Source organism: Hetaerina americana, unplaced genomic scaffold (assembly GCF_022747635.1).
Source record: "Hetaerina americana unplaced genomic scaffold, ioHetAmer1.1.p SCAF_9, whole genome shotgun sequence".
Taxonomy (NCBI): Eukaryota; Metazoa; Arthropoda; class Insecta; order Odonata; family Calopterygidae; genus Hetaerina; species Hetaerina americana.
In genome coordinates this window covers 76,445,153-76,461,387 of record NW_027287538.1, presented here as the reverse complement: position 1 = coordinate 76,461,387, position 16,235 = coordinate 76,445,153, and the positions used below count along the sequence as shown (strand labels likewise).

The following is a 16,235-nucleotide window of genomic DNA, read 5'->3' as shown; positions in this document are numbered from 1 at the left end:
CTGCACTTCACCCAATCAGAGTGGTTTTCTGGGCACCAGGTCCTCCATGTAAACTAGGCTATGCAGGGGAATCAACTGAACCCTTTAATTAATCTTTGAACTTGGAATGCCATGAGGTTATTCCACAATAGATAGATAGTGTCATCTTTATTTTGGGGCGAGATTGAGACTATGGAGTCTCTTTCCTTCCACCTAACCCCCCCGTCACACATTGACAATATCAAACTTATAAGCAAGTCACACAAATTGTGCAAAAATAGCAATGAAATTAATACCTATAATATCTGAGGACTAACAATGATAGGTGGTAACACATGACACTTATTGATGTAGAATGGATGATAATCAATGTTGTTTATCAGCGAATGAATTTTTGTCATTTTCCTCCAATTTTGCTTGCTTGATGCTAAAATTGATCTCTATCAGCTTTCACATTTGTATAAACTTGGATGAAATAGCCTTGCGAGTGCACGGTGGCTGTCTTGTGTTGTTCTTGTAAAAAGAAGCACTAATTACAAAAGGCTTTGGGAAGCTGAAGAGAGCAGAAGTTAAGCAATGGCTCACCTTGGTCCTTCAGTCGGCAGTCCCTCTGGTTCTCGAGGCTAGAACTAGAACCAGAATGATAAAATTTTGTTCCATAACTGGTATTAATACACACTGAGGAAATTAGGCTGTTTTCATTCCCTAAAACCTAAAAATTAGGGGTGCAAATATGTACAATTTGTAGTTTTGAAACCTAAAAAATCATTGATTGCATGTGGCACTTTGTGCTGTGACAAAACCTCATAGTATTAATGTACAAGAATACAGTGTGTGCAGTACAAAGTGTGTCATTCATTGCTCTTCCACCATGTCACAGTGGACATGTTTGATATTACTTTTAATGTTTTGTCAAAGGTGATTTAGAATTTGCTGACTGGTGCCACTGTCAGTAGTTGGATATGTATCCATTTATTGGAGCTGGGAACAAAACTGAAAACAGAAACTTAAGAACTGAACCAAGTCAGAATATAAAAAAAAAGTGGAACCAATCCACCCTGCTGGAAATTTTAGAGAATATAGATTTTAGTAATTTTAGAATAAAATTAGAATATAAAATTTTAGAAATGTAATCAAGGTAGTTGTTTACATGAGCATTACCGAAAAGTCTGATGAAACTTAAATTTTAACTGAAAAAATGTGTTTACAATGTTGCTAAACCAGGGGAGCTCACAGTAGTCAACTTTGCATTTCTCGGTTATCTGAAGATCTCAAGTCCAATGTCCAACTTTGGATTTGTATTGAGAGGAAGGGTGGTGTGTGGCCTGGCCAAAGTGCCTTTGTTGACCAGAGAAATCAGACAACCTTAAGAAGTCAGTGGTTGTTTATTCAGTCTCTACCTTTCGAACTCTTGCATGGAAAACATTAATTTCTGTATTTTGTGTATAAATTGTCTTCCCAATGCTCTATTCAAATAATGAGGCATACCATCAGTTGGGAATTCAATCACATGATGTGTGTGCCATTTGGTTATTGCCTCCAATGTCAACTGTATCAGTGAATGTAATACAAATAACTACAATGTTTGTTTTATTATTTCTGCAGGTGATGTTTCTTGGGGAAATCGAGGAGATTTTGGACGTCAGTGAACCGTCACAGTTTCGGAAGATTCAAGAACCTCTTTTCCGGCAAATATCTAGATGTGTATCCAGTCCTCACTTCCAGGTACTGTTGTTTTGTCAGTCTGCTGACCGCATTCTTCTTCTTCTGAAATTTATTGCCAGGCCATGCACCCTTAAATAATTTTTACGAGGTGTCATAATTGATATTTTTCCAGGTCATTTCATGTATTGATCCTGCCTCGCCAATCTATCCCATGATTCTTCTTTAACTTCCTTTGTTATTGTGAAAAGAAGTTGAAAACTCCATAAATTAAGTTACTAAAATGTGATGAGACACTGTATTATATCGAATCCCCTCATAGCATTGTTTTGTATTATCCAAGCAGCAAGTGAATATGTACTTGCACTTGGCATGTGGGTTGGATAAATTCGAAACTTGGGAAAAAATATATTGAACTAGGATGGTAGATATTAAATAGAAACTCCCAACCCAATGAAAAGAGCTGTATCAGTAAGGAATACAAGTTATGTGTATTATTAGGACTAATTTGCGAGGGCTTAAGCGTCAAGAAAACCATAATTTAATATTGCAAACCGAAAGAATGTGGAAATAATTCATGACCTGGGGTTCAATGCTTGGGCATCATCATCACATCTTCAGGCCACATCAAGTTTGTGATAACAATAATTTTTATGACTTATCACAAACTTAATGAGGAACAAGTTTCATTTTTCAAAGAAACTGTAATGAAGGAATACAACCTCTCAGTTTCATCAGTTATATAGAGTGAAATTTAGTGTACTCTACAAAAGTATGGCTTGTGGAGGACTATCAGATTTTCCCACAAAAGTAATGCATTCCTCTAATTTGAATTAACAGTCTTCATCAAACTCTCTTCTCAATTTGCGCATTTTGAGAGTTAGTGAAATATAGTTTTAAAAAACAATTAGCAGCATTGAGTAGCATCCTTAAGTTGTAAACTGTCTATTTTCACCTGATTTTTCTGCTGGAACAGAGGTGCAAGAGGTGCGCTTTCTCCTTGTTGTCCTCTCACCCCTGTTGCTCCGAATATTGAGCTCACTTTCCTTTTCTCAAATGAACACCATACCAGCTCTAAACATGGGAATATTATCCTGGGTTATGGCTGTCAAGTAGCCATCTTATCTCCTCCAAAATGCATACCTCCTCAGCCAATTGGCCTCTCTCTGCTTGGATCCCCCAAACTCCCACCAACCGCCCGTGTCACTCACAAGTACACAGCATGGCTCTGAGACGGTTTGCTCTCGCGGTCATGGTTGCACGGGCAAGTGTGTGCCCTCCATCGCCCTCACCCCAATAGTTCATAGTTGTTTCATTATTATTAAAGTGTATCCATCAAATATCCATTTTTGTTCGTGTTCATTTTGCTGCAGGGCAGCTAATTCAAGAAAAATTAATACCTACAAAAATGGGCAACACATTGATGATAATATAAAGAAATCAATGGAGAGGAGCTGATAAATGAGGAGTTTTAACTTAATGGGTGTTTCACTTTCAAAGTTTGAGTTCTTGGGAAAAAAATGTTGATGTGGGTATTTATTATTACATTGAATGCCAAGTCATTATCACTTAACCTTACACTTCTGTCTCTTGCCACCCCAAGTCAAGGAAGGTTTGTTGTGTTCAATCATTTCACTTTAGTAAGTTTTTGAAGTTACATGAAATATGAATTATAAGTTTTACTTCATAATTGTCTACAAAAGTTATTTTAGTATAGCGGTGGAAATGTATTGCAGTGATGCTTTGATGTTTTGGCATATAGTCTGTTCTTTCAATAAGTGGAATATTCTTGTTTTCCTAATCGGGTTTGGATTGCCATTTTACTATTTCATATTTGATACTTATTATTAACTCTGAAAGTTTTGTGCATAATACCTGATGAACATATTTTTAAACATGCTACTGGCAAATAATTTTCTTTAAAAAATAGTACACTTGTGCTGTGTGAGTTTTGGGCATCAAGCTTATAATATTTCATTTTAATTTTTTGGTGTTTTTCTGTTCATGGAATCTCATCAATTTGCTGATACAGAAGCATAAAATCTCAGATTCCCTTTTTCTTAATGTATTGATAATAGATTGTATTGATTTGAAGAAGCATGGCTAAATTGTTAGGATCTAAAAATTGGATGTTTCCTTTTAAACCAAAATATAAGGATAAGAAAATGCAGGCATTAATTTTGAATTCTATGTTTGAATTTTGGGTTAATTGTAATGCAGGTTGCAGAGCGGGCACTGTACTTTTGGAACAATGAATACATCATGAGCCTCATTGAAGAAAACAATCAAGTGATCATGCCCATAATGTTCCCTGCACTGTACAGAATCAGCAAGGAGCACTGGAACCAGACCATTGTGGCGCTAGTTTACAATGTTCTTAAGACATTTATGGAAATGAACAGTCAATTATTTGACGAATTGACTGCTTCGTATAAAGCTGAGCGACAAAGGTGAAATTATCTAATTTAGTTACCTAATTTAATCACAATTATTAATATAATTAATCATAGTTGATAACTTAAGCAAAATGCATTGGATGGTGAAAATGAGCCTCTAACAAATGATATTCTTAAAAAATATTTAGGTATAAATAGTATACCTAGTGAAATGTTGACATGCAGATGCTAATTATCAATTGCTTGTATGTGCAAATTGTGTAAGTTATGTTTGCACATTTTAGTTGCATGAAATGATTGAAGATTGTAATGGATTGTAAGAATTGGCCTTTTGAGCATGCTTGGGGAAGTATAAGCTGAAGTATCAATTGAAAACAAGCCAAAGGTAGAGAAATCTGGGGAGTGCAATGCGGTCTCATACCTGGCAGGGTGGATATACAGGGGGACTCCATGTCTAAAGAAATAATCAAATGTTGGTGTTTGTGCTAGTTTTGGCCATCTTCACCAAGTTGAATGAATTCGGAAGGGGATCATTCCCAACGTGCCACTCAAAAGTCAACTTGGTGGGCAGTCAGGTGACTTCATCTTGTCTAATGCCTCTTTTCAAAGTAAATATGCCACTTTGATTCACGCCCGTCAATGCACACACCGAAGACAGTGGTGGAATTGCTCGTGTTTGAATGTTTCTTTAGAAATGGATTGTCATTGGGATATCTTCCATCGATATCAGTCTCGCCCGAAACATTTCTTTTGTTGACCTTCAGCGTATTCATGTTGTGTGTGTTGTTGCTTGCAGAGAGAAGAAAAGAGAGAAGGAGAGGGATGAGTTGTGGAAAAAGCTCTCGGAATTGGAGGTATCCCACAAATTAAAGATGGAGAGCAAGAAACAATATTCCAAGTGATATTTCTAAAAGAGTCATAGAAACTTTATTTGCTGTTATATTTGTTGTGTGATGAAAGTGAAAGTTGTCGGGACTTGGAGTTCTACAAATCTTGTCAGTTAATTTGTGAGTGAGGATGTTAAGGCCGAATACAAGGAACAGATTTGCAGTAGCTGCTTGGTGCTAGCAGGTAGCGGGGGAGCGTGGATGTGGCGGGACGCATCAGGTTGGAGAGCTGTGGTTGGTCACTGAGAGGGCTCTGGATGTGAGGGAGGATGGAGAAGGGGGATGGCTGGCTGGCCCTATGTATTTGTACCTAGAATCGCTAAATGAATGAAGGAGTCAAACATAGGGATCAATGTGCAATCACCAAGTGCTACTGTTTTGCACAAATTGTTGGCATTTTCACTAATAATTTGTCCCATGGATTGTAAGGATGGTGAGTCAGTGTTTCTTAGCATATTGCTGAGAATTATTGAAATCAGCTTCCTTGCAATTGATTAATAATTATTATTATTATTATTAACGATTAGAATTGGAGAACAAAAACTCTTCAATAGTTAATGCTCTTGCAAATCAATTGAAGTATATCGTCAAGTGGAGCATTTTCATTGTCTTATAATCTGGCCATAGATTTTTGAAACGAAGGATTGATTATGGTTTCAAAAAGATTTTAAAAGTGATCTTGCTTTGTGCCAAATCTGGTGGTTAAATGGTGTCTAAAAGTTATCCAGTGCATAAACAAAGTAAATGCGTGAGCCCTCCTAACTGCAGTTACTTTGAACCAAAAAAGGGATGCTTTAAGAAAACTCAAAATCACTGAACATTTAAAAAGATGTGGTCTGGTGGTTAAATTCTTTTAAGGTACTAATAGCAGCAGCAGCAGCTTCAGTTTTTAGTTAGAAGTGAAACATTGTATTGTATGTGAGACTGAACGCAAGACTTGCACTCAAATAGTTAAATGGAAGCTTACTCAGCAACAAGTGTTGAAAAGCTTGTAAACCATTCACTGTCAACCTTGGTAGAATGTTTTGTAGTTAACACTTTATGTACCAAATTTTCCATCTTATTTATTTTTTATGTATTCCTGACATTCTGAGAAGGTTCAAGTGAAGCCAACCATGTTGTTGTCAGAATGATGCGTGATACATAAGAACACAGCACAGTTGATGTGTTGCATGTCATTTTGGTGGTCTGTGAGTGGCTCATGGTCATTTTTTTCTGACCTTTTTATTGTAAACCATCCTCCCCTTCATCCTTCATGTGTTTCCATCCAAAGTTGATGATAGCCTGATGTATTATAGGTGCTCTCTCTCTCTCTGGTGAAAATAAAATTTCCTGAAATTTAGAATTTCTACATTCTGCATCTGATCTGTAGATTTCAGTGATATGTGGACAAAGTAACTATCATTGACTGCCAACCATTAATGATGATACCACACCAATAAATTTTAGCGGGCACTTGTTGACTTGTTTTGACTATACTTCTTTTTTTAGGATCTTCTGTAAAAAACACCCTTTTAAAGGGCATGTTCTTAAACTATCATGGTGGTAACATGTGGCAAATGCTGCTCAAACTTGTAAAAAGAGGACATAAGGAATATATTTATACTAAGGTGGGGTAAAAAAAGCATTTTAAGGAGCACTTGCATCTAGCATGGAGAGTGGTTCAACATATATATATGTATATATATATATATATATATATATATATATATATATATATATATATATATGTGTATATATATATATATATATATATATATATATATATATATATATATATATATATATGTGTGTGTATATATATATATATATACATATATATGTACATATATATATATATATATATATATATATATATATATATATATATATATATATATATGTATATATATATGTATATATATATATATATATATATATATATATATATATATATATATATATATATATATATATATATATATATATACACACATGTACATATATATGTATATATATATATATATATATATGTGTGTGTGTGTGTGTGTGTGTTCAAGCTCTGTGTATGTGTTTGCATGCAAGAGAGAGAATGGGTTGTCCTTCCTGTTGGCCAGCAAAAGGATGAGAGTCACCTGAGAAAATACCTTTCTGGAATTCTTTTTTCATCATGCTAGGGTGAATATTCCTCATTTGTACAATAGAATGCAGTTTCTTTACACACTGAGTTAAAGAAAGACTTAATTATCCAAGCACTCACTGATATGATCAGTGGTTTTGGATTTTCTTTTCTTGCATGGAAAGTCCTCTCTCCTCCCCAGCTCTTGGTCCTTACCTTTTCCAAAACACTTGGCAGTGTTTAGCATGTAAATATGTGCATTGAACAATTTCATATATTTTTGGCATATCTAGGACAAAAGGTATGCCTTTTATAGAACCTGAAGTACCATGAAATTATAGTATGTATTGCATTGAAACCAAATTTAAATAATAAAGAGCTACAATTTGTGCTGGATATAACTGTTATCTTCCAAATGATACTTGGATGTTAAAACTAATGCAGCAGATGTTATGTTACAGAAATTTGGAAGGCTACGTCGTTGCATTATTATATTATGTTTGCATGTGGCACACCTGCATATTTTTTGTGGGAATTTCCTTTCATTTGGATTTAATGTATTTTTCTGGTAATTGTTTCAATAATTGTGAGTTGCTTTAATAAGGATTCATTCCTAGAAACATGTAATATATTAATATGATTGGTTAAAATGGAAAAATGAATTAATGAGTCAAGGTTTTAAGATGTTCTCCAAATAATCACTGTTATTGACAGGTGAATGAAAAAGTTGACGAAAATAAATCCCATGACAATTTAAACATTAAGGACTTGTAAGTTCTTAAACATAGTTATTTAAGTACTAATTATGTGTTGCTTAACAAGCAAACAAGCTCAAGAAGTAACAAACAAAACTTACTCATATGTTGGTCAAATTGGATGGAAAAATGTACTTAAACTAAACATTGGTAATTGGTTTTTTAATGTTTCCATGCAGTAACCATTTGTGGAAAGGCCTTAGGAAATAATGAAATTGTCTCTCAACTTTCATGCAACTTGCTGTATTTGCTGGCATATTGACGTAGGCACTGGCATTAAAGATGCACCCCCTTTTTTATGAAAGTTTTGGTGGAAGAAATTATCTTCCCTTTTCATGAATTTCAATAATGATTGCACTACTCTAATGGTTGTGTGCATCTATAATATGTAATTAGGTGACGTGGCTAGGTGTCATCTTTTCATTACCAATTTCAAAATCCAGAAATTCATCTCCAGAGCTAAACGAAGAATTACTTAAAGAAAAGTCTCTTATTCAGAAATGGAGTCTTTTTGTAAAAAATCATCTGCTCTGTCATCAAATACATTAATAATTCCACATTTCTTAAATGATCTTACAACTGTCTCACATTGCACAGCATTCCATGAAGTTTTGACCCCTTCACAACTCTGTAATCTTGTCTTCATATTCTCTTGGTATATTTATGGTCTATTTTAGTTTTAGTACTCATATGTTTGTCATTGAATAGTCACTTTAATGGAAGCGAAACATTCTGATCTCCTGTGGTCTAAAATCAAAGTTTTTAATTCTTTTTCCAGTTCTGATCATGTTTTAGGTTGTGTTAACTAAGAATAGCTTTTTTATAGTTCCTCTTCCTGTCTTTGCCAAGGTCTTATCATCTTTTCAGTTGGTCTTGATCTGAAATTCCTCTCTGCTGCGCTGTTTCTGTGTTCTTTGGCGTATTTAATCACTCTGATATAATCGCTTGTACCTTTCAGTCATGTAATCACCCTTAGCTTGAATGCAATATCATCGCAGGATCTAAATTGTTTTTGGACCATTCCCTGCTGTGAAATCTCAACTTGGATGAGCTTCGAAAACTTTTTAATTTAAAATAACATTCCAATATTTTAAAGCAAAACCGCAAATTGCTGTTTCTATGTTTCTGTTGATGTGTGAAATGGTGTGATTGCGATTATCCGCAATTGTGAATGTCCAACAGACTCATGGCCATTCTGGCTGCATCCCCTCTCCCTGAATTTGGAATGATTAATTCACTCCTAAGAGTCAGTTGTGGCAGATAGTGCTTCACTAAAACTCATGCGGTACTGGAGAATGCAGGTTTGCAGCCAGCGTACACTCCAAGGGAGCTGAGATTACGTTGGGAGGTGCTCCATTCACGTCTGAGTGGGAGACATTGAATCGGATTTCGCCCAATGGTGTAACACATCACATGTGCACACGGGAGAAATCGTAACTTTGTAGTTATCCATGGATACAAACCCATTTTTACTCATCTGCTCCCTATTTCAGATTGCAGCAAAAAATATATCTTGCTACTTATTTTTTTTTGTATGGAACAGAAAAAAATATGGAAGTAATTATTTAAAACTATTCTTTTGAATAAATGCAAAATTTAATGGAATACATAAAAATGTATATAATTTAAACCAGAAGTGTTGGGCACAAATTTCAACTCATAATTTTGATTTTTGGTGCATAATACACGGCCCATACTTAAGCCAGGGTAAAAAGTGTATATCGCATATGCTGGCAAATGTGGGATATCAGGTGTATGTTTGCACCTTAGCTTGAGAAATGTTTGAGGCCAGATTCCCATGCATGCAAGCCATGCAGCGTGGCACAAATAGTGCTGTTGTTTCAGCTGGTGGGGGAATGTGTGCGCATCTTGGAGAGAAATGTTTAGTGCCTTCCTGATTGATAGTTTCTCTGCTTAGTTTTATAGATTCTGCTGCATAGTTCACACAATGTGGGGAATGCTGCGCTTGAGTACTTTTTTGAAAAAAGTAATGAACAGAAAAAAACGATTTGAATAATAACTGAAATTTTAGCTCGGTCACGGGTTTCCTTCTTCCATCATGAAGTTTTTCAAAACAAATTTTAATTGGCATTCATAAACCTCGGTCGGTAGTTTTATTTTATTTATTTACACAATTACGTTGCAATTAGCGGCGATTTTCCTGGTGGCAACGGTCAAGTTTGGTCACAGCTATCTCTTACAACGAAAATTACATACGGACACGCACTATAAAAACAGATAAGAGACAAAATATTTTTACAAACAATGGCACTTCCACATCACATACAAAATGCCGTCCACATCACATACAAACAATATTTTCATATCTACAATGAAGTTTATTACCCAGTGCCTGCTTTACATTTATACTTTAAACTTCTAAAATTGGATGGAAAGGGCTCAAACAAACCTCCAGGCAGCTGGTTCCAATCAATTATAGTTCTATTTAAAAAAGATTATTTTTTCTTATTTGTTTTTTGAGTCCTTATTTTTATTTTGAAACAATGGTCGTTTTTTCCCTTGAAGTTAGGCTTTTCTATCCCTTGCCATAAATATTCCCACGCGTCGTCCATTTTAACAATTCTATGCATCGCGCCTAACCTACTCCTTTTTCTTCTATTTTTCAAATTCTCCCATTTCAGTATATCGAACATTTCTGTGACACTATCTGTTCTTTTGTGCCTTCCGAGTACATATCTTGCTGCCTTTCTTTGAACTTTTTCTATCTTTTTAATATGTCCCACCTCATATGGATCCCATACTTACATATATAGTCATTGGTTCACGGCGATGATCAGCTTTGCGGCAGGAAAGCCAATCATCTAGGTCTCTTCTCGTGCTTTTAAAAGCTGTCCCCTAGCAATTCAAGCACTGCAATGTACCCGATGAATTGTTTTGTTTCTGGATGCATGGCTGCACCACCCACTTACCTGCAAAGCAGTTGCCTCCTCCTGACAGTAGAGAGCAGTATACGTACGACTGCACACTTTGACAGAGGCATGCCTTCAGCCAATTACACTGGCTCTGTCCTCCTGGGAGGCAGTGGCCATGAGGGCATTCAAGCTTTGCCAATGGGCAAAATGGTGGGACTACAGAGGGGCTGCATCTCTTTGCATGGATACCTGCTAGTCCCGTCTCCATCAATGGTTTGAGACTAGAGGAAAGAGTAACTCATACTTTTCATCACCTCCACACTGAAATTCATAGTCAACGGTAACAGATGTGTTCCTCAAATTTGAGTTATATAGTGATAATGTTAAAAAGTCATCCACACGATACTATATTTTGATAATGCATATTGACCTATCAGCGCCAAAAAGGAGGAATCTAAACTCATACTGTACTTCTGTTTGATTCTGCTGACCCCACCCATCCTTGAATCGAATTAATTGTGATAGTTGAATATAATGCTGTATTATTTATTCATGGTAATACACTATTTTAAGAAATTCTTGTGATGCTTAAGAGGTTCAATCAGTATGAAAAAATGCCTGTTCGTTTTTAACTATTTTTCATTGTTACAGATAGGGACAGCAATCCCCGTTCTACATTATGAGCCACTCATAGTGGAAATGGTTAGGCACCACTGGGAGGATGAAGAAGAAATCATTGATTTAGTATTAACCCGAAAAAAATCAAGCCTAGCAACTGGGACTGGATTTGAATATAGATGCCATGGATCACTGGAAGGCAGCAGCACGGCAGTGACCATCCAGCAACATATCTCCTGGAGTTGTGGGGAAGATCCTTAATAATTCCATATCTGGATTCAATTATCTCAGCTATCGTAATATGGTTTTCTCATGGCTCTATACCTGCCTTTGCATTCACATATCTACATCCTTGTCACATGTTAATCATGACGTCAAACAATAGGGAAAAGAAAGTCATTTTCTTGCCCAGCTTGACCTAACATAATCTCGGACTGCAAATGCAGTCGGTGGGAAAGTTAAGGATCCAAGAAGAGTGGTCGTGTGGTATAAAGTAGAGGTTACAAGTTTCTTACCATACTGCAGAATGCCTGGTAGAGTTACAATCAGAAATGGTTCTGCTAAGTCGGACATGAGTTATCTACAAGAGCATGATCTCTTTACCAATAAGTTGCAAGTAGAATGCAACCTTTCTGATTTTTGTATTTTTTTTTAAATGCTGCTCATTTGCCTTCCCTTGAAGAAGCTTTTTATGATTTTTTAAAGGGGCTTTTTGTATATAATGTTTTAATTGATGCACTAGTTTCACTGTTGCTGGAGGAAAATCGATTTGTGATGATCACATTCTCAGTAGTAGTAGTAATTCTGGGAGGCGACCGACAGCTCAGGTTATTTGTGCCATTAGGGATGGACAGGAAAGGATGAAGGGTGGAGAGAAACCTGACATCTGCATTAGCCCACTCTTGTCGAAAAGCACCAAGGGGCCACACAGTTTAACGTCCCATCCGATGGGCGTCGTTCTCACTCAGAGTTCTCTCCGCAAAGCACCTCAAGTAGGGGTCAAGATACCGCTGAAAAATATTTGTTGTCTCCAGGATTTGAACCCAGGCCCTCTTGGTGGGAAGCCTGTACATTAGCCACAGCACCATCCCAAACCCCCACATTCTCAGCTGCAATTCTGAACGCAGAGGTTGGTTGATAGATGAGGGCAGAGGGCCTAATGCTAAGCCCAACAGTGTATGAAATTCACACCCTCAAGTAGTAAGGTGAGCTAGTTCCCTGTGTGCCAGCTGTGATTTCCCAGGAAGATCTGAGCATCGCACACTTGAATAGAGGAGAGGTATCACCCAGAATTGAACAGGGCAGGAACCCATTGACTACCACATCCCCTGAATTTTCAATAGTCGGCAGGAATTCATCAGTTTACCTAAATATACCCCAGGATTTCCTAAAGTTTTTAATAATCTTAGCCTGGAACGTGAGGTTTTTTTATCATATGACACCATACGTAATTAAGTTAAAATGAAAAAAAATGTTTCTGCTAAGTCACTTAGATGAGTAATCTGCGAGAACATGATTGATTTTACAGTAAGTTTCAAGCAATTGTATCCTAAGGAAAGCGCCTCTTCTGGTAGTTGATCCCTCTTGCGTCTTCCTCCGAACACCAATTGGGAATAGGGAAAGGGGATGCCAGAAAGTGCTTGGGTGAAGGAAGTTCATGCATTACTAAGTTGATGACTTGATCCATTACGAAGAACATTGATTTCCTCTTCAAAATATTGCAGATCATTTGGAAGAGGAAATACGAGACTCGTAAAATGCTGAAACCTTGGCAAATTTAAAATGTATGGATGAATTCATGCAGATGTGTAACAGTGGATCCATGCTTTTGCAATCCACATAAGCTAGGACTAAATGCACATACTTCCTCAGCAATGTAAAGATGTGCTTTAGACATTCTTTCAAAATGAGATCATTCTTCAAGACTTCTGAAAGAGCTTTCTGCCCTTTCACTGTTGTCTTTTTCAGCTATGCATACGCTTATGATCGGAACTGTCTCCCTGTGTGCTCCCTGCACTCAGGACGGGACCATCTCCCACTGATGACAACTTCACCCTCGTCAACCTTCCGCCTACCTCTATCCCTTCATTCGATGCTAGAGTTTCAACAGTGTTTGACTGATATCGGTGCATAGATTAGGGAAATAAGGCGAATTGCCAAGTGTAACTGGATTGTAATTTTGGATCAGAAACTGCTTAAGCACATACCACTCACCTCCATACAATGACCTTGCATTGGGATGAACAGCGATCTGCTGGTCCTGTGGTGTCTTACCTACATAGGCCAAGGAAAATATTTTATCCGTGAATAGCAGGACGAGAGAGTAAGGTTTCACCCTTGTCAAATGTGCACCCAATGAATTTTAATTCATGCAAGCCCTTGAGTCTTAACCTTGTCATGTAGCAGCAGCAATAAACTGGGGGCTGAGAGTGAGAGAGGCTGTGCGTGAAGCATTCTGGTTTATGGTTGTGCAATGTGAACCCCGGGGAAAAGAGGGGTCTTCTATAAGATGAGGGGTAGTAGGATGCTGGAAAGAGCAAAATGGGTTGACAGGGTGAGGAATTAGGTGTTGAACCAAGCCAGGGGGAGAGAATGAACTCTATCCATTAGGAGAGAGAAGGAGATTGAGAATGGCACTGATAAGAGGGACAATGATGAGGAGATGCAAGATCTTAGTGCAGATGTAGATGGTGGCTGTGGTCATAACAATAATACTTTATTCACCATTGGTAGGCTTTGCATGGTTTTGTCGCTATAAAAGTGGATCAATTTTTCAGTATACAACACATGAAAAAAAGTTATTCATATTAAATAGGGATATTTAACAAAATATTTTAGAATTTTCTTTGCATATTGCACAAAATTCATCCATAGGGTATTAAGTTTTTATAAGCACTATATAAACAAACCTCCTTCAAGATTATGCTGGAAAGAATTTTAAGCATATGCTTTCAAATCTGGAGGAAGCAGGTTAAAAAATTTGCCTTCATGGTCCCTCACCACCCGATTTAGATGCTCTTGCCTCAAATGTGTATGTCAAGCTCAGTTCATGCATCATGCTATTTTGGTTTTGTTCATATACCTGCATGTTTTTGTTAAAAAATAAGATTAGACTGTATTTGTGAATAAAGAGCAGCCAGTGACATAATTTGTATCTCATGAAAATGAGGCCTGCAGAATGAGTGGGACATACCACTCAGCTGGCCAGTTTATGATGAAGAAACCTACTGTTATCATGGTTTAGGAGCTTGTGCTAAATCACTCTGTGGAGTAAAGGTTAGTCTATGCCGGTCTACTTTCTAAACCTAAATAAGCTGTTTAATATTCTGAACTAAAATCAGTTTCCTCTGTTGAGCACCACCTTCCACGGGAGCCTTCTCTCAGCTGCCGGATTTGTCCCATCCTCTTGTCTAGATCTGCTGATCAACATACCACATCCTCTGTATCTTTGGACTATGTCTAAATAACTTTTCTTCACCCTCCATGGCAATTGTTTGCTGGTGTATCGATCTTTCCAGCTCACTTTTCCATTATTCTCAATCCTGTATCTCAAAAATCTTCCTTCTGAACCTTACACAACTCCAGTTCGTTTCTTTCATGAAAGACTTAATTTCTCTCGAGTACCTTACTGTGATATTCATTTTCAATAGTTGAAAGCCTAAGTGGAGTTTATATATTTTCTTCTGAGAAAAGAGTAAAAAGAGAAGAAAGGAGTAAGTGTGACTGTGGGTGTTTACTTGGAAATTGGGCCAGAGGACAATATATAGACCTTTGGTTGTGGTCCAGTTGCACATCCTAACAACCAGTCACTGGAAGATGATTTGGGTAGTGTGCATGTTATAATTTTAAGCATTACCTAAGTTCTTAAAAGCATTTGATAGCACTAAGCAGGTTATTGCGGCTGAAGGGAGAGATGTGGCAGTATTTTCAAAATAAGGAATGGTTTATTGGAAAACTTCTCTCTGTTCATTACTATAACAGTATTGTTGGAAGTGCTGTTACTATTCATGTAATGTTAGTGTATGAAATTTATAGACTTATCGAGTAAAAATAATTTAATGATGCTCATTCTCTAACATGTTTCCGAGTTCCTAAATGTAATTGGAATGGAAACTAATAGCTATTTTAAAAAAATCACCATTATTTGACGAACCTCAATTTTGCGTAATTGGTTTGAACTATATGACGAAATATAGCTCCATCACGTAATCATTTCGTATTTTTGAGTTTAAATTATTGCTCGACAAATCTAACAAGAGAGCATTTTGCGCTAAAGCTACTTTAGCTCACCCTTAAACTTCTGGATGAAGTGAGTTACTTGGCATGATGCCCTTCCAGGGAGCTTAGCGTTAACTTTTCATATCCGTAATAAAAATATATACATATACAATATTATTCTTGTTCACTGAACCTGTGTATCATGTAGGCAAGTCTTCAAAGAAAAGTAAAAAATCAATCTACATTTCAGCACTGCGAACATTCTTAGAAAATAATATATGTTACGAGTATGTAATGAAAACATGTAATTGCAAAAATTCATTCAATAAATAAGGCACTTCATTGAAGGAAGGTTTTGGAGTTTCAATTTGAAGGAAAATTACCATTTCAAAAGGTCGTCAAATTGCTTTTTGGTACAATGCCGTTTAAAATTTAACATCTTCAATGCATTTAAATTCGATTGATGATTGCAGAGGTAAGTGGATACGGACGGCCAATGACAACATATTACTAAATAGCATCAAAAATTTGATTAAAGACTCCATCGAATGCATTACCAACCACAAGTTATCCATGATTAACAAACGCTTATCGCAAAATCTGAAGTATACGAGTTGAAGGAGTACGAGTCATTCAGGGAATATGAAGATATCCCACGGCTGTTGTTTTTCATTTGAGTGTAACTATTATTTCAACCATGTTTATGATTACAAGAAAATGATTTTCTTTTGTTAACGTTGCATCAGCTT

At 36.6% G+C, this 16,235-nt stretch overlaps 1 protein-coding gene across 1 annotated transcript in view; it reads left to right on the top strand.

Moving 5' to 3' along the window:
- The window catches only part of wdb (serine/threonine-protein phosphatase regulatory subunit widerborst), a 154,142-nt gene extending 147,880 nt beyond the window's left edge, over positions 1-6,262 (top strand). Inside the window, exons 8-10 of the mRNA XM_071597538.1 lie at positions 1,585-1,704; positions 3,862-4,091; positions 4,834-6,262. Of these exons, the coding sequence (XP_071453639.1) occupies positions 1,585-1,704; positions 3,862-4,091; positions 4,834-4,939 (456 nt within the window). The 3' untranslated portion in view covers positions 4,940-6,262. The remainder of the gene's footprint in view (positions 1-1,584; positions 1,705-3,861; positions 4,092-4,833) is intronic.
- Positions 6,263-16,235: the final 9,973 nt, after the last annotated feature.